The sequence below is a fragment of the Trichosurus vulpecula genome, chromosome 2 (assembly GCF_011100635.1).
Source record: "Trichosurus vulpecula isolate mTriVul1 chromosome 2, mTriVul1.pri, whole genome shotgun sequence".
NCBI lineage: Eukaryota > Metazoa > Chordata > Mammalia > Diprotodontia > Phalangeridae > Trichosurus > Trichosurus vulpecula.
The window spans coordinates 17,194,767-17,219,951 of NC_050574.1; the positions used below are offsets into that span (position 1 = coordinate 17,194,767).

General features: G+C 42.6%; 1 protein-coding gene across 1 annotated transcript; it reads left to right on the forward strand.

Annotated features, from left to right (window-relative positions):
* The first annotated feature begins 689 nt into the window (after positions 1-689).
* On the forward strand, positions 690-24,796 carry LOC118838147 (zinc finger protein 665-like). Its single transcript, XM_036745373.1, has 4 exons — positions 690-2,043; positions 13,219-13,345; positions 14,620-14,715; positions 22,233-24,796. Exons 1-4 carry the CDS (start codon positions 2,011-2,013, stop codon positions 24,485-24,487), a joined length of 2,511 nt encoding a protein of 836 aa, XP_036601268.1. The 5' UTR covers positions 690-2,010; the 3' UTR covers positions 24,488-24,796.
* Positions 24,797-25,185: the final 389 nt, after the last annotated feature.

The following is a 25,185-nucleotide window of genomic DNA, read 5'->3' on the forward strand; positions in this document are numbered from 1 at the left end:
GGATTGGTTCGGCTATTCTGGAGGACAATTTGGGACTCTGCCCAAAGGACTATCGGCTGACTGAGGAGTAAGCAATGAGAGATTTTAAGTCTGGTGAAGACAAATTGAGCTCGTTATAAAAACTGTGCATACTCTTTAACCCAGAAATGCCACTACTAGGTCTGTATCCCAAAGAGATAAAAGGGAAGACCTGTAGGGCCTGGATGCCCTAATTTGGAAGAAGAGTGTAGCAGGGGCAGAGCTGGGAGAAGGCCAGTGATTCTGTTCAGAAGGAGGTAGGTCTGGCTTCCAAAGTAGGGATAAGGAGGGAGGGAGGTAGTGGAGCATGTGAAAAGAAGAACTTTCAAAGGGGACCAGCCAGGTGGGTGGGGGAACTATGGAATTCAAGCCCTGGGCTGGAGTTTGGAGACCTGGGAGGAGTCTACTGTAGAAAACAATTATTCCAGTGGCCAAGGCATTCCATGTGATGGAAGGCAGGGACTGGGGAAGAGAGGTAGACAGGGTCTGAGGTCCTGGCTCTCGGAGCCATTGGAGGAAAGAGAAGATCCTGGGTTCTCAGCTGAACTGGGCAGGGCCAGGCTCTGGGACTGGGAGGACTGCCCAGAGTGGGCTGACTGGAAGCATGAGCCCTTGGAGCTGATCAAGCTGCCTTCTTTATTTGGAGCTGAAATCACTGCTTTCTCCTACAGCTGAGAGCCCTCTGCCTTTCTGAAGCCAGCTCTGCATTCAGGTCCTAGGTAGGTCTCAGTCAAGAAGCCACGAGGCACTTGACTTCTGCTGCCTGACTTTGCCTTTGTATATAATCTTCCCTGTCTGATCTCTGACCAGGAACCTGCCTCCCGTTGAAGCCTGGCTCCCTGACCGGCTTCCTGGCAAGGCTCCCCATCACATCGCAAGTATCCTATGGCACCATCCCCAGCTTTACCATTGGGTCACAGTTACTCAGCAGTCAGACCTCCCCCAAAGGGACCCAGGAATGCTGCCTTCAGCCTCACCATCAGGACCTATATGTTCTGTCTCCCTGCCCCCAGCTCCTGTTCAGAAGTTCAGTTGTCCTGCCCACAAGACAGGCTCTTTTTAAAGACCCAGGAGTCCTGCTTCCTTGCCCCAGGATATACCTAGGACCCAGGCACCAAAGGTTCTTCCTGGCCTCTCTTAACTGGACCTGTGGCTCTCCTGCTGGCTTCCTATCAGATTCCAGGGACCCAGATAAGCAGCCTCCAAACTAAATCTCCAAAAGGACATCCCAGGAGTCCTCCCCAGCTCCTTGTTAGACCCCGGGTCACAGTTGTCCTGCTTTCCCAGCTCAGCTGTCCTCCTGGAACCCTTCGGTCACCCAGATGTCCCCTCTTGCCTCCTCCAGCTTTGTTACAGTGTCCTGCCTCTCAGACCCTTCCTTCCCCCAGCCTCCTGCTTTCCTGCCCCCACTTTTTTCAGAGCCTGCAGGGCCCCTGCCAGTCCTCTGAACACTGAACAGGATTCTTTCTCCTATTGCTGGCAGCACCATCCCATAGCCCTCCTTATCCTCAGCCTTCTCTAGCTACCCTCCTTCCTAGATCAAGCAGTGAGTCTGTTGTCCTGATTTTGTGTGTGTGTGTGTGTGTGTGTGTGTGTGTGTGTGTGTGTGTGTAGGGAGAGCTCTGACCAAGGGTCCCTTGAAGCTCTGACTCCTCTCATCCCATCTGGGATGTTAAAGCCCCCTCTGCCTCCTGGGTCCCTGTAGAAAGATGGGGCAGGAGAGAAGGAGGAAGAGAAGGAGGGAAGGAATCTTCCTGTCCAGACCATCTTCATTTCCAAACCTGACCTCCCTGTTGGAGTCGCTGCCCTGAGGGCAGGGCCAGGGTCTTTGTAACTCCTGTGGGAACTCACTCTCTGTAAATCCCTGTAGGTCACCCTCTGCCTAGGAAGAGAAGAGAAAGACATCTCCCCCTCTGGGATCCTTCTCCCTCCACAGCTGAGCCTGCGGAGGACTGAGGCCTGGCCCAGGCAGGGAGCCTGGAGCCAGAGGGAATGGCCCCTGGGAGCCACGGACCCCCAGCCCAGGTGAGTGCAGTCTGTGCATGGACTTGACCAACATCAGCCAATGAGGCCATTTCCATAGACAGGATTGTCTACAAGGCTGTCAGGCCTTCTTCCCTGTGGATTGTTTCTTTACAAAAATAGGCATGGAATTGAACAGAGTAGTAACAACACTGCCCTGCTCTCTTCTTCTGCCTTTGGAACTGATTCATGGCACTTGGGCATCTTGAGCACTCACCCTGTCCCCCCTCCAGTGTCTGCCCTCTGTGTTTGCTTTTAGGTTCTCCCTCAGTACAAGTGACTGACAAGGGCGATGATGTCACTTTAGTCCCCATCCATAGGGCTTTGCTCCCTTTTTGCCTGCCTAGCCCACTCTCCCTCACATGCATATCTTCCCCCTCTCCTGTTTCTACAGCTCTCCCCTGTGACTGAAGGTCACACTGAGTCTTGTCTGGACAGGCCTGGAGCAGAGGCCTGAAGGCTCCCCACCTCTTGTTTTTGACTATGCTCTCCTCAGAGCTGAAATTGTCCTGGTTCTGCTCAGAGACTCTGCCTCAGCTCACACAAGTCTTCCCAGGTCTCTCTGAATCCCTCCCTTTTACCATTCCTTAGGTCAAGTCAACAAACATTTACAAAGGCTGTCACACTGTTCAGAACTTCCTTGGATGCAAGGAAGGCAAAACCAGTCCTGCCCTCAAGGAGCTCCCAGTCTGATGGGGGAGACATCATGCCAGCTGTGTCCAGACAAGCTCTCTGCAGTGTAGATGGGAGGTGCTTTCAGAGGGAAAGTTCAAACAGTTTTGGAGACCAGGAAAAGCTTGCTTTGAGAGGGTGAATTTTAGCAGAGACTGGAAGGAAGCCAGGAGGCCCAGGTGAGTGGGAGGACACTTCAAGCATGAGAGACAGCCATTGGGTAGGCCGAGTCAAGGGATGGAGGGTCTTGGTCAAGGATCAGCCAGGAGGCCAGTGTCCCTGGGTCAGAGAAGAGGTGGGAGGAAGGTGTAAGAAGACTGGAAAGGGGTCGGGGCTGGTCACATGGTGTCTGCTACATGCCATGAGCCTTATAAGTATTGTCTCATTTGATCCTGTTGTAAGAATTGTCAGGGTCCTTGGTAGAGATGGCCTGAATAAGGAAGCTCAGGATGAAGCCAGACAGATACACTGTCCCAAAGAGCTCCACATCTGCCCCGATGCTTGGCCAATGTGATGGACCCTCACCCATCTGAACCAGTTATCAGTGTCCTCAACAAGCTTTAGGCAGATAAATAGAATATAATTAAAAGGAGGAAGGCACTAAAATGAAAAGTTGCAAAGTCTACTTCCTGTAGAAGGTGGGATTTCAGTTGCTACAAAGCCAGAGATTAGAAGAGAGAGGATTCTAATGGTGTAGACAGCCAGTGAAAATACCCTGGAAGTAGTATCTTCTTGGAGTAGCAAGGAGGCCAGTGTCATTGGACCAGTCGGTAGGTGGCTGGAAGTAAGGCGTAAGAAGACTGGAATACCAGGTGATGTCTAGGTCATGATGGGCTTTAGATGCAAGGGAATTTGTATTTGATTCTGGAGGTGATAGGAAACCACTGGAGTTCATAGAGTTGTCACATGATCAGACCTGCAGTTTAGGAAAATTACTTTGTCCACCAAAGGGAGGACACATTGGAGTGGGGAGAGTCTTGAGGCCGGCTGACCCACGAGCAGGTGAAATAGTAAGGCAGTGATAACAACGTAGATGATAATTGTCAAAATGCCTATGTAGTTCTGTATTGCAAAGTGTATGAGACTCTCCACATAGAAGGTAGAAGAAATAAACCATTTATTCAGACACCAGAGAACCATATCTCATAACCAAATGTTCAGCTCCCATAGCCAGTCAGTCCACTTCATCATAACAGCAAGGAACCCAAAACATTCAGTACAGAAAATCACCACATGGAGCCTCAACATCCCAAAACCTCTCTGACCCCCCGCTGGGGTCCTCCCCAAAACAAACTCACAGTACAACTAAGTCAGCCTGTTCAGTTCTAACAATCATGAGGGCAGCCACTAGCAGCCATATTGTCTTTCTCTCTCTCAGCATTTTGTGTGACATAACTTCCTTTTCCTGTCAGGAAGCTCCTCCCACCATGTAACTTAGGCTTCCTGTGACATAAGCGGGTCACATGGCCTATTAATGGGTGGGAAAGATCTTCAAATCAAAATTTGCACTACATTTGGTCCCAAGATCTTTCATGTCTGTCACATAGGGCAATGGGAATTCTGGGATAACTGGTGTCAACAGAATTTTACACAACAATATAACAGGGATAGCATAAGATAAGTATGTAAAACAATGTCATCATTCCCTCCTCCAACAAATGGGGCTCAAAATCTTCGGGTAAGCGGCAAAGATCTCATCCCCCAAAGCTTCTTCCTGCCGAAATTGGATGTAGAGCTGTCCCTGTCCCAAAAGATAAAGAGTCCTATTCAAGAGGTCAGTTCTTTAGCAAGCTGGCATCTGGAGCTTGATTGACACCACGTTGAGGGATGACATATCACAGTCGTGGACAGGTCCAGAGGTGACATCTGAACACATCTGGCTTAAGTGATCAGGCATCTGTAGGTGGATGGTACTAAGCCTGCAGGAAACAAATCTCACAAACAAATTTAAGAGACAAAAGCCAAAAAGAAACAAAGAGACTATTATAACCTCATTCATGATAGAATACGAGTCAAAGATATAGTTTCTTAAGTATTTTCTCCTGGGTAGACCACTGTTACAGTGTTGTCTTTCCCCTGTGCTGTAATTTCTGTAGCCTTTGAAACATCGTCTGGCTTCTGTTTTACCCAGACTTTAGCTTCCAAGTTTATTCTATCAGTAGAACCAAATCCTTCCTTTCCTCTGATAGTTATTTTGGAAGGAGGGTCAGTTTTCACCAGAGGTATTGTTTCACAAGGAATAATAACCAATTGAACTATTCTATCATTTCTACACAACTGTATAGGTTTTTCATCTAAATTCTGGAGTGTCTCCTTGATAACTAGAATCTGTCACTCCAGCCAGTATGTGTATTCCTTGAGCTGCTAATCCTGGTTTAGGTAATATCCATCCAAAATGATTCTTAGGGATTCTTATACATATCCCAGTAGGGATTCTTCTTATCTCTTTTCCATCCAACCAAAAGTTCTCTAAATAGTGTAAATCATATCCTGCTGAACCAGGTATTCCTGGATACAGTGCTGGGACATCTTCCCTCACAGTCCAATACTCAGTATTTTGGATCTTATGTGTTTGCTGTTCTCTAATTTGCAGGTTCAGGGTCATCATTCTGCTAGAGGTGTACTTCCCCCTACTGGTCTATTATTCAAATTACATAAAGCAGTGAACAAATTATCCTTCCAATGTTGATACGAATTATTAGAACTTAACTTTCTCAACTGTTCTTTCAACAATTCATTCAACATTCATTCTTTCTATCACCCCAGATGCTTGTGGATAACATGGAATATGATATGTCCACTCTATATTGTTCAATACACAATATCTCTTCATCTCATTACCTTTGAAATGAGACTCATTGTCACTTTGAATCTGCATTGGGGTTCCATAATATAGACTTATAATATCTAGAGTTGTACAGGTGTATTTCTGGGTTGCATTCTTACAAGGACAAGCCACTAATACACCTGAATAGGTGTGAACACAAGTTCATATAAATTTGCATTCTTTATCTTGTGGTAGTGGTCCAACATACTCTATCTGCCAAATTTGGGCTGGAACTTTTCCCCTTGCTATTTCTCCAGTTACTACCCGAGGAACAGTTTGTTCCTTTTCCAATTGACATATATGACATCCCTCTGTTACTTGCTTTAACAATGAATAAGAGATACTAATACCTCGATCTTGTGCCCACTGGTGTGTGGCCTGGACCCCTAAATGTCCGACTCTTTGGTGGACGCATTTTGCTAGTACCAGATCATCAGTTGGTGTCAAAGTAGGGACAATATGTTCAGTAGCAATCTTTGCTAGTCAATCAGCAAGTGCATTGTATTCACATTCTGGTGTAGTGAGAGGCATGTGAGCATCTACATGAAAACTGACAAATTAGTAACCAAAGACATGTCCCATATATATTCCCATAGTTCTTTGCCCCAAACTTGTTTACTATGAATTTCCCAATTTTGATTTTTCCACATTGGAATCCATGTAGCTAACCCATTAGCTACTGCCTACGAGTCAGTGAATATATGACACTGTCCTCCTTTCTGTTTTAATAGCTTGATGTACTGCCATAAGTTTAGCATATTGACTACTTCCAGCTATCCCAGTACTTTCCAAAGTTCTCTTAGTGTATGGGTTATAGGCTACTGCTTTCCAGTGTCTTTTATGGCCCAAATGTTTGGCATCCCATCAGTAAACCATGCATGTTTCTTCTGTTCTTCAGTCAGTCCCTCATATCTGTCATTCCATTTTACCAGAGATTGTATCAATTGTTGCCTTGGTTCAGGGGTTTTGTCATTTCCATCAATGTTGATGCTTGCGATAGATTCATGGAGAGCAGAAACTCCACCTTTGCCTGTTTTCGATCTATTCTGAATATACCATTTCCATTTAATTATGCTAGCCTCTTGCACATGTCCAATTCTGTGAGATGCTGGGGTACTCATTACCCAAGTCACAATAGGAATTCCAGGCCTGAATATCACTTCATGGCCCAGAGTCAGTTGTTCAGTCTCTACCAAAGCCCAGTATGCAGCTAACAACTGCTTTTCAAAAGGTATATATTGTAATCCAGATGAAGGTCGTTTCCTCGACCAAAATCCTAAGGGTACGTTTCGGCTTTGTTGTTTCTGCCACAAACTCCAATTCACATAGTCATCTTGTGTAGTCACTTGTAATTCTACCAGTCCACTTTGCATAGGCCATAAATCCAGAGACAATTGTATAGCAGCTTTAGCTTCTTCAAAAGCTTTACTCTGTTCAGGTCACCAGTCAAATTCATATTTTCTCCTGGTAACTTTATGTAAAGGTTTCAAAATCCATCCAAGATGTGGAATGTGGTGTCTCCAATATCTAAATAGTCCTATGAACTTTTGTGCCTCTTTCTTATTGGTGGGGATAGGAAAATCTGGACTCTTCTGTCGAGCTTGTGGGAGAATTTCTCGCATTCCTTTATTTCACTGTATACCCCAAAATTTTACAGTTTGAGCTGGTCCTTGAATCTCTGCAGGGTTAATTTCCCATCTTTTGCTTTTCATGTACTCAATTAATAGTGTCAAACTCTTCTCCATGTCTTTTACAGTTTCTCCCTATATCAAAATATAATCAATGTAGTGGTTAAGCTCTGCACCAGGTAACTTTAATTCATCCAAATGTTCAGCCACAATCCTATGACAAATAGTTGGGCTGTGCAGATATCCTTGTGGCAAGCATGTAAAAGTATATTGTCGGTCCTGCCACGTGAAAGCAAACTGGTCCCATTGTTTGGAGTCTATTGAGATTATAAAGAAAGCATTGGCCAAATCAATATGCCATTTGAAAAGCAGTTGTTATTAGCTCATATTGGGCTTTGGTAGAGACTGAATAACTGACCGGGCCATGAAATCATATTAAGGCCTGGAATCCCGATTAAGACTTGGGTAATGAGTAGCCCAGCATCTCTCAGAATTGGACATGTGCAAGAGGCTAGCATAATTAAATGGAAGTGGTATATTAAAAATAGATAAATAACAGGCAAAAGTAGAGTTTCTGCTCTTCGTGAGTCTACAGCAAACATAGACACTGAAGGAAATGATAAACTCCCTGAACCGAGGTAACAGTCCTTGGTAAAATGGAGTGAGGAATGAGTGATGGATTAACTGAAGAACAGAAGAAACATGCATGGTTTAGTGATGGCATAGCAAAAGAATAATGGGTCACAGAAGACACTGGAAAGCAGTAGCCTATAACCCATGTACTAAGAGAACTTTGGAAAGTACTGGAATAGGTGGAAGTAGTCAATATGCTGAACAGTATATCAAGCTATTAAAACAAAACAAGGAGGACAGTGTCATATATTCACTGATTCATAGGTGGTTGTTATGGTAATTAGGGGGAGACTTTTTTGTTTCCTCTTTTAGAATGCTAAGGTAATCAAGTACTTTTGCTGAGTCTTGCCTTTCAAATGTAATGGGAAGCAAAGTGGACTTTTTGTTGTCTTGTTTCTTTGATTGAATCAAGAGTCTTTGACCTGCCAGTCCCCAGGCCCCACACCTTTTTGCTAAGTAGGTTCTGAGCCCTCAAGACCCTGAACAGGGTATAAGAGCTCCGAGGTTGGCATTTTGTTTTGGGCTCTCCCTCTAAGACTGTGGTGTGATCTGACCAAATGAGACTCTGGGTAGCCACTAGAGCCCCCTGGCTTAGAACACCCAGATGTTGGTACCTCTCTCTCTAGGAATGAGGTAATTCTTTCATCAGGCAACTAGAGGCCTGTCTGTTGATAACTCTGTGTGTTTGCTCTGTTTATATTGTCTCTGTAATTTTTGTTTGTATTTGCTCTGAAGTTCAAGGTGCTGGCTTTTCCCCCTGAACTAAGTGAATGATATATGTATGTTTGATTCAGTGAGATTGTTAACCCCTTGAGGTTGCTTTCCTTGGAAATGCAGATCAAAGAACCTTTGTTAGCAGCCCTTCGGTGCGCTGGTGTTATTGATCTGACATAGCCACAGTAGCTGCTAGCCACATTGTTGTTATAGCTACTGGGTTAGTTACATGGATGCCCATGTGGAAAAATCAAAATTGGGAAATTCATGATAAACAAGTTTGGGGCAAAGAGTTATGAGAAGATATATGGGACGTGTCTTTGGTTACTAATTTGTCAGTTTTTCATGTAGATGCTCACATGGCCCTCACTATGCTAGAACGTGAGCATGATGCACATGCTGATCAACCAGCAAAGATTGCTACTGAACGTGTTGTCCTTACCTTGACAGCTAATGATCTGGTACTAGCAAAATAGGTTCACCAAATGGCCAGCCATTTAGAGGTCCGGGCCACACACCAGCGATCACAAGATTGAGGTATTAGTATCTCTCATTCATTGTTAAAAACAAGTAGCAGAGGAATATTATATAGGTCAATTGGAAAAGGAATGAACTGTTCCTCAGGTGGTAACTGGAGAGGTAGCGAGGGGAAAAGTTCCAGCCCAAATTTGGCAGATAGATTATGTTGGACTACTACCCCAAGATAAAGGATGTAAATTTATATGTACTTGTGTTGGCACCTGTTCAGGTGTACTAGGGGCTTGTCCTTATGAGAATGCAACTCAGAAAGACACCTGTAAAACTTTAGCTATCATAAGTTTCTATTATGGATTCCCAATGCAGATTCAAAGTGTGTGAGGTAAGTAAAATGTGAAGACTTCACAGGGAAGATATGTATAAATATCTATATCTATACTAAGAAATGTTTAAAAATCAAGAAATAGGGAAGTAAGGAAGTGGAAAAAGTCTGAGGCCGTGAGAGTCTGATGGCTCAGCCTCTGGGAAAGTTTACCTTGAAACTTTTTGTTCTTTCCTCTGGTTCTGGTTTAAAGATTTGCTCAGTAAGGATAGGGTCACTGTGACCTGCTTTCCTTTACTATAAAAGCATTGTAAAAGAATGGAGAGGGTCTCCCCCTCCCTTTATCCTATCCTCCTTCTTTAGATTTATAGATGTCACCTCAGTTGTAATCACTAACTAAGGGAATGGGAGTTGGAGTTTCTGTGCCTCGATTTCCCGGTTCTTTGTCTAGCTTTCCTGCTCAGATTGTAAGCCCGCTTCCCGAGCCAATGGCAGGAAGGGTGAGAGGTGGGTGGGAATTCTCTTGTGTTAGGTATGATTATGGGTGCTTTGCCTCTTGTACTTTGCCTCCTTTGCTTGTTCTGCTTTGTGCTAGCAGAGGATGCCCTATTCTCGAGAATGGAATAAAATTTATTTCTGTTTCCACCCTGAGATGACTTCTTATTATAAATTAACTTTTAATTGGTGAGGGTCTTTCATCCCACACAAAAGTGACAATGGGTTACATTTCAAAGGTAATGAGATGAAGAGATATTGTGTATTGAACAATATAGAGTGGATATATCATATTCCATATTATCTGCAAGCATCTGGGTTAATAGAAAGAATGAATGGATTATTGAAAGAACACTTAAGGAAGTTAAGTTCTAATAATTCATATCAACATTGGAAGGATAATTTGTTCACCACTTTATGTAATTTGAATAATAGACCATTAGGGGGAAGTATACCTCTGGCCAGAATGATGACCTCAAATCTGCAAATTAGAAAACAGCAAACACATAAGATCTCAAATATTGAGTATTGGACTGTGAGGGAAGATGTCCCACCACTGTATCCAGGAATACCTGGTTTGGCAAGATATGATTCACATTGTTTAGAAGACCTTTGGTTTGGTAAGAAAAATCTCTACTGGGATATGTATGAGAATCCCCAAGAATCATTTTGGATGGATAGTACCTAAATCAGGAATAACAGGTCGAGGAATACATTTATTGGCTGGAGTGATAGATTCTAATTATCAAGGAGAAATTATTGTGACATTCCAGAATTTGGGTGAAGAACCCATACAGTTTTGTAAAAATGATAGAATAGTTCAAGTGATTATTATTCCTTGTGAAACAATACCCCTGGTGAAAACTGACTCTCCTTCCTATCAGAGGAAATGAAGGCTTTGGTTCTACTGATAGAATAAAATTGGGACCTAAAGTCTGGGTAAAACGGAAGCCGGACGATGTTCCAAAGGCTACAGAAATTATAGCACACGGGAAGAATAATACTGTAACTCTTGTTTATTCAGAAGATGATTTCCAAATTGTATCCTTGACTCATGTATTCTACTGTGAATGAGGCTGATAGTCTTCTCGTTTGTTTTTAGATTTTTGTCTGTTAGACTTGTTTGCTAGATTTGTTTCCTGTGGACTTAGTACATCTACCTGCAGATGCCTGATCACTTAAGCCAAATGTCACCCTCTGATGTCACCCCCGGACTTGTCTATGACTGTGATGTGTCATCCCTAGACCTGACGACCATGATGTATCATCCCTGGACCTGGCATCGATCAAGCTCCGGATGCCAGCTAAAGAACTGACCTCTCTAATGAGACTCTTGACCTCTTGGGGCAGGGACAGCTTTATGTCCAATTTCAGCAGGAAGAAGCTATGGAGAATGAGACCTTCGCCCCCTACCCCAGGATTTTGAGCCCCATTCATTCAAGGGGGGAATGGTATTGTTTCATATGCTTATCTTGTGTTATCCCTGTTATAGTATTATAAAGTTCTGTTGACACTACTTATCCCAAAACTCCTATTGACCTATGTAATGGATAAGAAAGATCTTGGGCCCAAATATAATGGCAATTTAAATTTGAAGATCTTTCCCACCCACTAATAGGCCAATATGGCCTGCTTATGTCACAGGAAGCCTAAGTCACATGTGGCGGGATGAGCTTGCTGAAAGAGTAGAACTGGAAGGGTGGAGCAAGAAATTCTCAGAGGGGTTAGAACTGGGGAAGAGAGCAGACATGTGCTGGCTGTCCTGTGAGTGTTTGTTGATGGCAAGGCCCCAGCAGGGGGCAGGAAGGTTATGCGATGGCTTGGCTCCCTGCTGTGCTGTCATGTTTCAGGTTCTTTGCTGTTATTATAAAGTGAACTTACTGGTTCTGGAATTTGCTTGCTGCTTAGATGGGTTGGACTTATTGGTTTTGGGATCTGGTTCTTTGGTGTTTGAATAAATGGTTTACTTCTACCTTCTATACTGAGAATGTCTTACATTTTGTGATACAGAACTACATAGGCATATTGATGATTATCATCTATATTATGATTATTGCCTTGCTAATACCCCCTCCTATTCCTTTACCCTTCTAAGAGTCCCTCCCTTATCCTTTCCTCTCTACCCGATCCTCTTTGCCCTCTTATTTCTTTCTGAATTTGGAAGACTTTAATAATCATCCGTATCTCTATCTATCTATCTATCTATCAGTCTATCAGTCACCTATTCCTGATGAAAGTAAGGTCCCAGCACTACCTCCCCTGCCCCCACTAGCTTCTTCTGTATCATTTTTTCCTTTTATGCTTCATTTGTATAAGATAATTACTCCTTTTTATCTCTTCTTTTTAATTTTTTTAGAATTTTTAGTTTTATTTTTTTAGAATCACCCCATCATATTCAGCTCAGTCCACGTCTTTCTTTCAAATTACCTTAATAATAATGACAGTCATAAGAGTACTGCTAATATTTTCAAATGTATATAGTAAACAATTTGACTTTGTTGAGTACCTTGTAATTGGTCTTTAATGTTTACCAATATTTCTCCTGGATGTTATATGTCAAATTTTCCCCCAAGTTCTAGGGTTTTTGCTACAAAAACCTGAAAGTCTTTGTGTACTTTTTTTTTTCAGGATTATACTTAACTTTGCTGTGTGAGTTACCCTTGGTCATAACCCCAGGTCTTTTGCTCTATGGAACATAGTATTCCAAGACCTATGATCCTTCAGTGTAGTAGCTGCTAGGTCTTGTGTAATCCCTGTTATACCTCCATGATATTTAAATTGATTTTCTTGTTGCTTCCAATATTTTCTCCTTAACCTGAGAGCTTTGAAACTTGGCTATGGTATTCCTGTAACTTTTCCTCCTGGGATCTCTTTCAGGTGATGATCGGTGGATTTTTTCTATTTCTGCTTTACCTTTTTGTTCTAGAACTTCAGGGAAATTTTCTTTGATAATTTCTTATAATACTTATCAAGATCCTTTTTTAATTATAATTTTCAGATAGTCTGACTGTTCTTATATTATTTTTCCTCGACTTGTTCTTCAGATCACTTGTTTTTCTGATGAGGTATTTCACATTCTCTTCTACTTTTTTCAGTCTTTTGATTTTATTTTATGATTTCTGTCTCTGACAGAACACCTAACTTCTCTCATTCCATAGGAAGAAGCAATTCCCATTAGCAATTCCCACATTTCTCAATTCTAGTCCAATTGCATATATAAAAAGCTATTCTCAGTATTCCGTTGGGTTTTTCATGACTGTGGTTCTAAGTTTTGGCTCTGATACTCATCAAGGATATGACCTTTGGGAAAGTCCCTTCTCTGTGCTTCCTCTGGTAAAGTGATGAGGGTTAGACTAGCTGAATTCTGAAGTCTCTTCCAGTTCTAAGTCCTATCATTTTTGATGGTTTAGGAGCTGGTGACATTCAAGGATGTGGTTGTGGACTTCACTAAGGAGGAGTGGGGCCTCTTGGACCATTCTCAGAAAGAGCTGTACAAGGAGGTTATGGAGGAGAACGCCTGCAACCTGCTCTCCCTGGGTAAGGACCATTTCCTCTGGGAACTCTGAATCCACTATCAAAGGGACTGCCTTCCTTCCCTTTCTAGTTTGCAGGATTTCTAGGATTTATCAATGATAAGAAAGGCCAAAGTGCTGATCTCTTGTGTCCAAGAGACAGGGTCCTTGTGAGGGCTGCCTGGTTTTCCTGAAAAAGTCTTTGTAGTGTGCGATAGGGAGTTGGGGTGTCCTTTGTTGCTCTTGAAGCCGCCTCTTACTAGTTCTAGGGAGCCTGAGGTACAAAATCAAACCAATGAAGAACCTCAGAGGTTATGTCTAGTCCAGGGGTGGGGAACCTTTGGCTTTGAGGCCCCCAGGGCCTTCTAGACCCTTGGGCAGGGCCTTTTGACTGAGTCCAAGTTTTACAGAACAAATCTTTTTATTAAGAGGATTCATTCTGCGAAGTTTGGGTTCAGTCAAAGGGCCACACTTGAGGGCCTAGAAGGCCACATGTGGCCTTGAGGCTGCAGGTTCCCCACCCCTGATCTAGTCTAACCTCTCCCTGAACATGAATTTTGTGTGCAGTAATGTGGTTTTTCCTTGGAGATGGGCAGTGAGGGGCACCCCACTATCTCCCAAAACAGCCTCTTCCTCTTTGGCCGGGTCTGGTCTTTGGAATGTTCTTATTGACATACCTAAAGTTATAGCTCACAGCTCCTAGTCTGAAGCCTAGTATAGCAAGTCTATCATTGTAATTCCTTCATACTTCCCCCAAACTCCAGTTGCAGATGGTAGGAAAGGAAGTAGAATAAATAATCATTTATGCATACCTACTATGTGCCAGGCCTTGTGCTGAAAGCTTTCTTTACAAATATTATCTAATTTGATCCTCAGGACAACCTGTGAGGTAGATGATATTATTATCCCCATTTTACAATTGAGGAAACTGAGGCAAACAGAGGTCAAGTGATTTACCTGGGGCACTTAGCTGATGCATCTCTGAGACTGAGTTTGAACTCGGGGCTTTGTGAATCCAGACCCAAGGCTCTCTCCACTGCCCTGTCAGATGCCTCTTAATGTCTGGATAGTGGAGTCTGGAATCAGCTTTTCAGTCTGTAAATTAAGTCAAGAAAACAGAATTTGCTGATTCTAAACTGGCTTCCAAATGCTCTCCTTCCCATCCCCCACCAGAGCTCCCAAAAATAAGTGCCATGGGAACCATCCATCCTGTGACCCTTCCTGCATGCCCCCTTTCTCTAAAGAGAACTAAATACAAGTGTCTCTTCATCCTCCCCTTTTCTTTGTTTCCATGCCCAGGACTGCCAGTTCCAAGAGAAGGTTTGATATCCCATTTGGGGCAAGGGGAAGCACTGTGGATGCTGGAGCGAAAAGACTCCAGAACCTCATGTGCAGGTGAGTGAGGGGAGAGCAGGTCTGTTAGGGCTGTTATCACAAGGGGTAGCTACAAGACACAGTGAAAGGAGTGCTAGACTCGGGGGCAGGAAGACCTTGACTTTTTCTGAGACTTTTTAGCAGTGGGATCCTGGGCAATCACTGACCCTCTGAACCTCAGTTTTCCTATCTGTGAAATGAAGGGATTGGACTCCAGGATCTTTCACTTCCCTTCTAGTGATAAGACTATGATTCCATAAGGTCCATTGTTTGGAACTTTGGGTCACAGAGCTCTCTTGAAGGTATCCAGGAAGGGTATAGGCTGTCTGATACAGGCTCTTTCCTAGACCTTCTTAAATCTGCAAGCATTTATTAAGTGCCTACTATGTGCCAGGCCTCCTGCTAAGTACTGGGGATTCAGAGAGTGGCAAGGGACATCCCCTGCTCTCAAGGAAGTCACAGACTAGTGAGGAAGACAACATTGACAGAGCTATGTAAAACTAGCTGAAGTGGAGCTAGTCAAGGGAGGGAAGGCACTTAGATTAAAGAGGGTTCGAAAAGCCTTATTGTGACTTGAGCTGGGGCTTCAGAGGAGCCAGGGGGAGCATTCTAGGCATGAGAGTCAGCCAGGAAAACCTATGGAGATGGGAGATAGTTTCTCCTGTTCAAATAGAAAGGAGGCCTTTACTACTGGGTTATAGTATATGTGGAGGGGGACATAAGATGAAAGAAGACTAGAAAGGGAGGAGAGGGGCAGATGACTAAGGCCTCTAAGAGCCCAGTGCAGGATTTTACATTTGATCTTCGTGCTAGGGAGCCACTGAGGTTTATTGAGGAGGCAGTGAGCTTTCATAAGATAATAGAGTTCAGATATGAGCTCTCATAAGGTGAATTTGGCAGCTCGGTAGAGCATTGGCTGATCTAGGGAGAGACTGAAAGCAGTGAGAGAAACAGCAGGCTTTTGCAGTATGTCAGGTATGAGGTATTTGGGCCTGAAGTGAGAAATCGGCTGTGTTGGGAGATGAGGGTGTATGAGAGATAGAATCAAGCAGAATCAATAGGACTTTCCAAAAGATTGAATGTGGGGAGTAGAGCTGGTACGAGTGTGTGAGAGATGACAATGGACAACATCTCTTTTATGAACCTGTACAACAGGGAGGTGACCTGGATAGCATTAGGAAAGTAGGAAGATGGGAGGGTTGGGGGAAAGATACTGGGTTTAGTTTGGGACATGGTAGGAGGAGAACCCAAAGAGAGGAGTGTCATCAAAACCTAAAGAGTATCAAGGAAAAGGGGTTGAGTGACAGTGTCAAAAGCTGCAGAAAAGTCAAGAAGAATAAGGATTTTGATTTAAAACTTAGAAGGTGTTTCAACAACCTGGCTAGCAGCTTCTGTGGGGGTATAAGATTCACCCACAGCCAGCACCCAGAAAGCTGCCAACAGCACAGGTTCTTTCGATCTGCTTAATTAAGGAAAGCAAGGTGAAGGGGTTGACAAGCTTACTTTTAATTCAAATATCATTCAGTTAGTTCAGGGGAAAAAAACCAGCACCCTGAACTTCAAAACAAAATGCAAACAAACTACAGACATCAACAGACTTTGTCTGATTCAAGTCCCAACAGATAGTTACCAGAGTTCAACAAAGTTTCAATATCTGGGTTTAAAAGCTGGAGGGCTCCTTAACTACAGCTGCCCGGAGTCTCCTCATCAACACCATCTCCAGAGCCCCGCAGAAATGGCTCTGTCCTCCCTTCTTATAGGGCTTCAGACATCAGACATCATCTGAATCACCAGAGCTCAGGCTCTGGTGATTGGTTGTTGAGTTGGCCCCTCCCCTTAGGATCCTGGGAGGTTCACATCCACATGGATTACGTTAACACCTAATGAGGTTTGGGCCTGGGGCTTAGCACCTAGTAAAGCTCACTGAGATAAATTGAGTCACTCAAAGAAAACAAAGGCCATTCTGGTTACAGAAGGTCATTCGTAACTTTGGAGAAAGGAATTTTAGTTGAAGAGTGAGGTTTAGAACCAGACTACAGAGTTTTGTAGGAAGTAAGTGTAAAGGAGTCAGAGACCCAAAATGTAGATGGCCATCTCTAGGTATTTGGCTATGAAAGGGAAGAGAGATATAGGACAATAGCTACTGGGGATGGATGAATTAAATGAGGGTTTCTTAATGAGTGGGAGGAAATGGTTTCATTTGTGGCAGTAGGGAAGGAGCCAGTAGAAAGGGAGAGATTAAAAATTAGTGAGAAAATGGATATGATAGAGTAGGGGATGGAATTTGGCATGTTTGCCTTCTCAAGCAGGAGGCCCCCTCTTCCTGTGATACTGGGGGAAGGAGGAAAAGAAGGCATCTGATTTAGGTGAGATGGGGAGACAGCAAGAGAGCTCTGGGTAAGTACCCAGTTGTTTCAGTGAAATATGAGGCCAAGTTCTCAGCTGAGAGGGTGGGTAAAGGTGAGCAACCCAAATGGGAATATTGAGGAGAAATGAAAATATTTGGAAAAGCTTCTATTATGAGTGGGATAGGGAGTCAGGGAGTTGTCAAAGACTTGCCCTGCCACAGCGGAGGCCCAGTTAGCATGATGTTACCTAATTTTGTAGTGGATCCAGGCAACCTGGTTTCATGATTTTCTCTCCATTCAGCAGCATGAGTAAGAGTGAAGGCCAGTGTCTGACCTGGGTGTAATTCAAGACTGAGGCTTACATAAATCATCACCCCAAGTGCCTTTCCTTATCCTTGTGGTCCAATCTTTGTCTCCGTTCTGTGAGAACCATTTCCCATATTCATGTAGGTGACTGACACCCTCAGTTTTAAGGACATGGGAGGTAGAGACTCCCAGGTGTTCTATGGTAGGAGATCCTCCAGCAGCCTGTGTTATCTCCAGTATTTAGTCTGATCTGGTACCACCCACAGGTCCCATCCATCAGGTTCTGGACAAAGGTAACTACTTGTAGATCATAAGGTGAAAGAAGGAGACAGAAAACAGGTCTGAGGCCAGAACCTGCATTTGACCACTAGAGACTAGATTCTAGGGATTGAGGTAGAAGTTAGGGCTTCGTATTGGCCCTGGGCCCAGAAAGCCAATTAAGAAACATTGCCTAAGTGGCTGTTATGTTCTAGAGGTGTATGGGGTATTCAAGGAGGAATTGCACCTCTGATGTGAATGCTTACCAAGTTTTTTTTCAGGGAGGTTCATCCACCTTTGGTGTCTACATAGCACTGAGCTCTCACCTGTGGCTCTAAGAAGCTGCAGTGTACGCAGTGGCCATACCCTGGTTAACTGTCCTGGTAGACAAGCTGAGCTGGGGTGAGGGTAACAATGGACCTCAAGCCTGTTGACTTTTCCAAGCATGTGAAAATTTCACTCTGTGGAATGAGCTGATGAGAATAATTTGTTCCAACAGCCAACAAAGTGGCTGAAGCAGGCACTGGGGAGAGCTTTGAGGCTGGTCAGACATTGACAGCACCAAAGTCATCCACTGCATCCCAGGCCATTGCCAGTCATCCTGACTTTTGTCCTGCCAACAATCCTTGATAACTTTAGAAGAGAGAGTGAGGTTGATGACTTTGTGCAACTCTGCCTCACTTAAATACAATTCACATATTAATCAAGACATCACCCTGTGATGTTACTGTTCCGTGTTATAAACAAAGGAGAAAACAACAGCTATATTCTTGGCATTCTGCTAATCTTTGGGGATATAAAGGATGGGAAAAGTCAGTTCCTGTCAAAGAACTCTCTAGTATATGAACAGGAAGATGGTTTGAGAAGCAACAAATCGTGAGCCTCAATCTTAGCTGATCCAGGCAAAAGGAAGTACTTTGGTGTGGAAATACATTCAACAGGAACATAGCTAAGAAAAGGAGATAGGAGAATGGCAGTTCAAGGAGAGCAGAGTTGAAAAGAAAATAGTCAAAATAATAGTTATAATAACTGAGAGCTATATAGTGCCTCAGATGGGCCCCAAACTTTACAAATATTTCCTTCATTTGATCCTCACAAGAATCCTAGGAAATAGGTGCTGTTATTATCCTCATTTTTACAAATAAGGAAACTGAGAGAAATAGAAGTAGGGTCACATTCCTAGGGTCACATTGCTGGGAAGTTTCTGAAGTGGCTGTGGAACTCAGGTCTTCTGGGCTTCAGGCACAGGTCTCTATCTAAGTGGAGGATAAGTTCAAACCAGAAAATAGCCTTGAGACTGTAATGAGAGGCAATGGAAGGACTGTTTTTGTACAAGGGTTGTAATGGGCCAGGATGGTTTTAAGATCACCTGTAAGGCGTTCATGGTTTTCAGAGAGCCTACCATCCGGGCAAATGTTTTTAACTTCATGATCATGGCTTACCCTGCTGACGAGATGTGTTTACACAAGGTGACCTGGGAATGAGGGAACTCCTCTGGAGCAAATGACCAGAGTTGTGCATTCCTGTGACCATCCACTGGGAATTGATTTCCACGTAAATTTCAAACCTTTCTACCTGTTGGGAAGCAATTTGATGTCAGGTTGAGAAACTGAAGGAACATGTTGCACTTAATCAGAAGTGGTCAGGGTTTGATGTGATCAATAAATGAGTTTGAAAAACATTATATTCTTGATCATGATAGTTTGGAGTCACTGAAAAAAGAAATCCATTATGCTTGAAACATGTACATACTTGTTGTTCCGTAGGAAAATACATATTTACATCTAATTAAAAGTATTTATAACAAAATTGGGCAATTATTTTCTGCCAGTATTCCATTAAATAATTTTTAGCTCAGTCCTCCTAGACTATTATTGTGAAGCCCCAAAGGTTTTTGTCAACCACTAAATAGGAAGGTCTGCTGTAGGACTAATAGCAAAGCTATTTAGTTCATTATAATTAGTTCACTTCCTGGCAGAAGGGTGATAGATTCAAGGTCCAGTATAAGACATAATATTTTTGGATATAGGAAATGGATGATTTTTTTATCATGTTTATTGCAAGTATTTTGGCTTTTCTTTTTTTAATTAGGGAGCAGAAACATTCAAAGATATATTTTAAAAGACAGATCATGGCCATCCTTAAAAGGTGATGGGCCAGAACAGAAAATAGTTTGCCTCAGGTGAATACAAAAGGTAAGGTTGGCAGTCATGTTGCAGTCTTAGACATGAGAAAAGAAAAAGTAAGATAAAAGAGATCACCAGAGAAAATGAACTGTTTTCATAGATGTGATAGGTAATGAAATAATATGAATACTTACTGTATGTGCCACAGATGGCACATCTGTTGTGATAAAAATCTGTGATAAAGAGAAACAGACACAAAGGTCTGAACACAGTCCATTTATCAGCAAGACTAGCAGGTGCCAATAAATATGGTCCAGGGCTCCCGGGCTCCCAGGGATCCTTCTGACAGTCAGAGCAGCTCTTTCCTAGCAGCTGATTACATAAAGTACCAGTGATACAAAGTAAATTAAGATTATGATTGGTCTGACATGAGGATGGATGTAGCTTGACTCAGAGAGGGGATGTCCAAAACCCACAGCAATGAGGAAAACACAGCGTTGACTGACGTCTTCTGGAGTGTCTTGTGGTGGGCAAACATCTTATGACTACATTGACTCATCTTCCCTTTCCGCCTCCTCCCTTTTGTGGAGAGTCCTTGGGTCAGGTTGTAGCTCATAGGGTAGTTAAAACTCCTACAGACTCCACCACTGAGACCCATACAATCAAGTCTACATTTGATGCATGGATATTGACTCCAGTGATTAGATACAATTCTCAATCAATTATTAAATATTAAAAATAAAAGAAATAACACAATAAGTATTACAAAATAAATGCAAAATTAGATACAATTCTCAATCAATGCTTAAAATAATACACTTTTTGATGTCATTAAATCTGTACATCTGATTACAATATAATAAAAGTTGGATACAACATTGAAAACTACTATACAACCATAGAACTATTTCTCAGCTTAGCATATTAAACTTACAAAGAATCACTATGATAATCCATCAGAACTGATCAGTAGAGACACAGGAAGGACCACAACCCCATAAAAAGTATAAACAATAATTGGCCATCAAAGAAAGGATAGAAAGTACAACTGAGGTCCTGCAAAGGAGAGGGGAGAGGCTGGGCTGGGGGATGGTGGTCCTCCAGGGACTGCCGAGCTCTTGTCTCTGGGAGGTCTTGGGGTCCAGGGTCCTTGGTGGTTGGGGATGTTGCTGTGGAGTCCAGCAGCTAAGGGCCACCTGTGAGAGAGGATGGGGGTCTCAGAGTACCCCATCCCCACCTGATCCCACTAAGATTTCTTGCCCCCACCCATGTCATCCTGCAGAGCACAAAGGACTCCTGCTGGGCCTGCAGCATCTGTGCCTGGTAGCTGGGCTGCACATCCTGACCTTAGGCTGCTTGTGTGAGTGTGGAGGTACTGGACATGATTGGAAGAAGGATGGTAATCATATCTGTCCCCCCGCACTCAGGAGCTGTGTACCTCATCTGAGCCTCAGGCAAAGATCTAAGACTTCTCTGCTCAAAGGCATCCTAAGACCAAAGTCAGTGCAGAGAACTGTAATGGTAACCTCTGGGATTCCCCCAAACATGCTGATGCGGCCCCTGAAGGGCAGTGATACCAAGGCATATACAATCATTAAGGAGGAAAGGAATCATTAGAAGACTAGGCTAGAACTGATCCCTTTAATGATCATTTCTGAGTCCTGGTACTTGGCAACTGCAGCCTTCTATTCAAGTGGGAGACATTGGTCCAGTCCCTACATTCAAGAACCTTTAAGTGATGCCTTCCCAAAGAAATGATTTTTCAAACAGCTAAGTGCAAAATAGTAACCCCATTTTTAGTAAGTACAATGAAGCTAACTACAGAACATGACAAGAATTATAGATTTAAAAATCCAATCAAATTTGTTTTTTAAAAAACAAGTAAATTAATTTTTATAGTACTTTTCTCATACTATTCATTTGACATTAATTTGTACTTGTTTAGCAATGCCTCTAATATGATATTACAGACTTGCCAAGTGTCCTGCTTCCACTGGGCACTTGTTTGAACTGTTGCTTACAAAATGGTCTGTACACACACTTACAAATTGAAACAAGTGGATGTCCAATAATAAAATAGCTTTCCTTTAAAAAAAACCATAAAAGTGCAGTGGAGAAAGGTCATTGGGTACTGTGGAGAGAACATGCCCAGTCACAGGGTTTTAGTTTTAGTCTTGGCTGCAAGGATATTGGTCAGGTCACTCAGCCTTCTGAGCTCATGTCCTGAGTTGTGAATGTAATGAGAATGCTGGGCTCGCCTGTGTTGCAACTTTGTTGTGAGGGACCAATGTTAATGTATGTGAAGCTCTTTGTATGTTAAACCATCCTGGGGATGGGAGCTAATGGCATTTTCAAATGATTAATTCTGCCCATCTAAGTTTGAAGACCCTTCTCTCTCCCTAGGAAATAGTAAATTGCTTAACTTTATGTCAGTGGAGGGAAGAGGAGATACTTGTGTATGTGTGTATGTGTCCTATAAGTGTTTATTTGTTTCCTTCAGGTGGAAAGATGAGGCTTGAATTGCAGGAGACTACTGCCAAGCCGGGCATTTCTGTGGAACAGTCACCGCAGCAGAGATTCATGAATGATGGTCACTGTAACCACAGTTTGAGAGAAATCTGTGACTCTGATATCAAGACAGAGAAAAAACAACAGTGTTACTGTGAACTTGATAAAGATGGAAAGAGTTGCAGGCACTATTCAATCCTAATTCACTGTAAGAAAAGGACCTCAGGGAATGGCTGTTCTCAGGATAGTAAAAGTAGGAAAGACTTTACTGAGCACGTGGAGCTTGTTGAGTCTCATGAGAAGCCTCCTGAAGTGCAAACTTATCAATGTAATCAGTGTGAGATGGCCTTCAGCTTGAATTCAGACCTAATGAGACATCAGAAAAGTCACACTGGAGAAATGCTTTACATATGTAATGAAAGTGAGAAGGCCTTCAGCCATAATTCAAAGCTCATTCAGCACCAGAAAATTCACAGTGGAAAGAAAGATTATGGATGTGATGAATGTGGTAGAGCTTTTGAGGGACAATCATCGCTTATCCATCATCAGAAATTTCATTCTAGTGAAAAGCTACATAAATGTATGCAATGTGGAAAAGTCTTTGGGCAACAGTCATCCCTTATTTCACACCAGAGAATTCATACTAGAGACAAGTCTCATGAGTGTCATGAATGTGGTAAAACTTTCAGTGAAAACTCATCCCTTGTTGTACATCAGAGAATCCACACTGGAAAGAAACCTTATGAATGTAATCAATGTAAAAAGACTTTCAAACAGAGTTCTAGTCTTACTGTACATCAGAGAATCCATACTGGAGAGAAACCTTATGAGTGTAATCAGTGTGGAAAGGCTTTCAGATGTAGGTCTAATCTTGCTCTACATCAGAGAATCCACACTGGAGAGAAACCTTGTAACTGTATTCAATGTGGAAAGACTTTCAGATACAGTTCTAGTCTGGCTAAACATCAGAGAATACACACTGGAGAAAAACCTTATGAATGTTACCAATGTGGAAAGACTTTCAGACAGAGCTCTGGTTTTGCTGAGCATCAAAAAATCCACACTGGAGAGAAACCATATGTATGTAATCAGTGTGGAAAGACTTTCAGATGCAACTCCAATCTTGCTCTACATCGGAGAATCCATACTGGAGAAAAACCTTATAAATGCAATCATTGTGGAAAGACTTTCAGACAGAGCTCTGGTTTTGCTGAGCATCAAAAAATCCACACTGGAGAGAAACCATATGTATGTAATCAATGTGGAAAGACTTTCAGATGCAACTCCAATCTTGCGCTACATCAGAGAATCCATACTGGAGAAAAACCTTATAAATGCAATCATTGTGGAAAGACTTTCAGACAGAGCTCTGGTCTTGCTGATCATCAGAGAATTCACACTGGAGAGAAACCTTATGACTGTATTCAATGTGGAAAGGCTTTCAGATGCAGATCTAGTCTTGCTTTACATCAGAGAATCCACACTGGAGAGAAGCCTCATGAGTGTCATGAATGTGGTAAAGCTTTTGTTGAACACTCCTCCCTTATTGTACATCAGAGAATCCACACTGGAGAGAAACCTTATGAATGTAATCAGTGTGGAAAGACTTTCACGCAGAGTTCTAGTCTTGCTCTACATCAGAGAATCCACAGTGGAGAGAAACCTTATAAATGTAATCAGTGTGAAAAGACTTTTACAAACACATCCAATCTTGCTCTACATCAGAGAGTACACACTGGAAAGAAACCTTATGAATGTAATCATTGTGGAAAGACTTTTACACAAACCTCCAATCTTGCTGAACATAAGAGAATCCACACTGGAGAGAAACCTTATGAATGTAATCATTGTGGAAAGACTTTCAGATGTAGCTCTAGTCTTGTGGACCATGAGAGAATTCACACTGGAGAAAAACCTTATGAATGTAATCAATGTGGAAAGGCTTTCAGATGCAGCTCCAATCTGGGTAAACATCAGAAAATCCACACTGGAGAGAAACCTTATGACTGTAACCTATGTGGAAAGACTTTTAGACACAGCTCCAGTCTTGCTCTACATCAGAGAATCCACACTGGAGAGAAACCTCATGAATGTCATGATTGTGGCAAATCTTTTAGGGACCACTCATCTCTTATTGTACACCAAAGAATCCACACTGGAGAGAAACCTTATGAATGTAACATATGTGGTAAAACCTTCCGGCAACAGTCATCACTTATTTCCCATAGGAGAATTCATACTAGATAGGAACCTTATCAGTGTAATGAATAAGGAAAGGCATTGAGGCAGACTATAAAGCTTGTTAAACATCAGAAAATTCATTCTGCCCATGAGCAACCTCCTGCTTCACCACAGACCTAGTTGGACAACCCAAATTTCCTATTGTGCATAAAGCCCTATAAATGTGGTGAAATTTTCTCTGAAATACTGTTGTTTTTCAGTTCTCAGTAATAGTCCATATCATTCATATTCAGTAACTTCATCAGCTCTTCCCCAATTGATTAATACTCACTTGTTTCCTGTTTTTTGTTGACACGAATAAATCTTATAAAAATATTTGGGTAACTGTTGGACATTTGTTTCTGTAATGATTTCTTTAGGCTAGCAGGTGGCACAGTGCATATAATGTTCCTTTTGGAGTCACAAGACCTGTGTTCAAATTCAATATCTGACACTTTCTGTGTGGCCCTGGGCAAATCACTCAATCTACTACCTTAGTTTTCCCCATTTGTATAGTGTATACTAATAACACCTACCTCATAGGGCTAATGTGAGGATCAAATGAGATTAATACCTGTAAAGCACTTTGTAAGCATTAAATCACTATTTAAAAGCTAGCTATTATTACTCCTTAGGGTCATAAGCGTCGTAGTGGAGTCACTGGCTAAAAGTTGTAGACAGTTTAGTCACTTTTCCTATAATTCAAATTGATATTCAAGATAATG

Coding starts and splice junctions, on each gene's coding strand:
- LOC118838147 (XM_036745373.1), top strand. CDS start 2,011: ATGGCCCCTGGGAGCCACGGACCCCCAGCCCAG. Junction 13,346..14,619: donor CTGCAACCTGCTCTCCCTGG/GTAAGGACCATT, acceptor TTCCATGCCCAG/GACTGCCAGTTCCAAGAGAA. Junction 14,716..22,232: donor CTCCAGAACCTCATGTGCAG/GTGAGTGAGGGG, acceptor TGTTTCCTTCAG/GTGGAAAGATGAGGCTTGAA.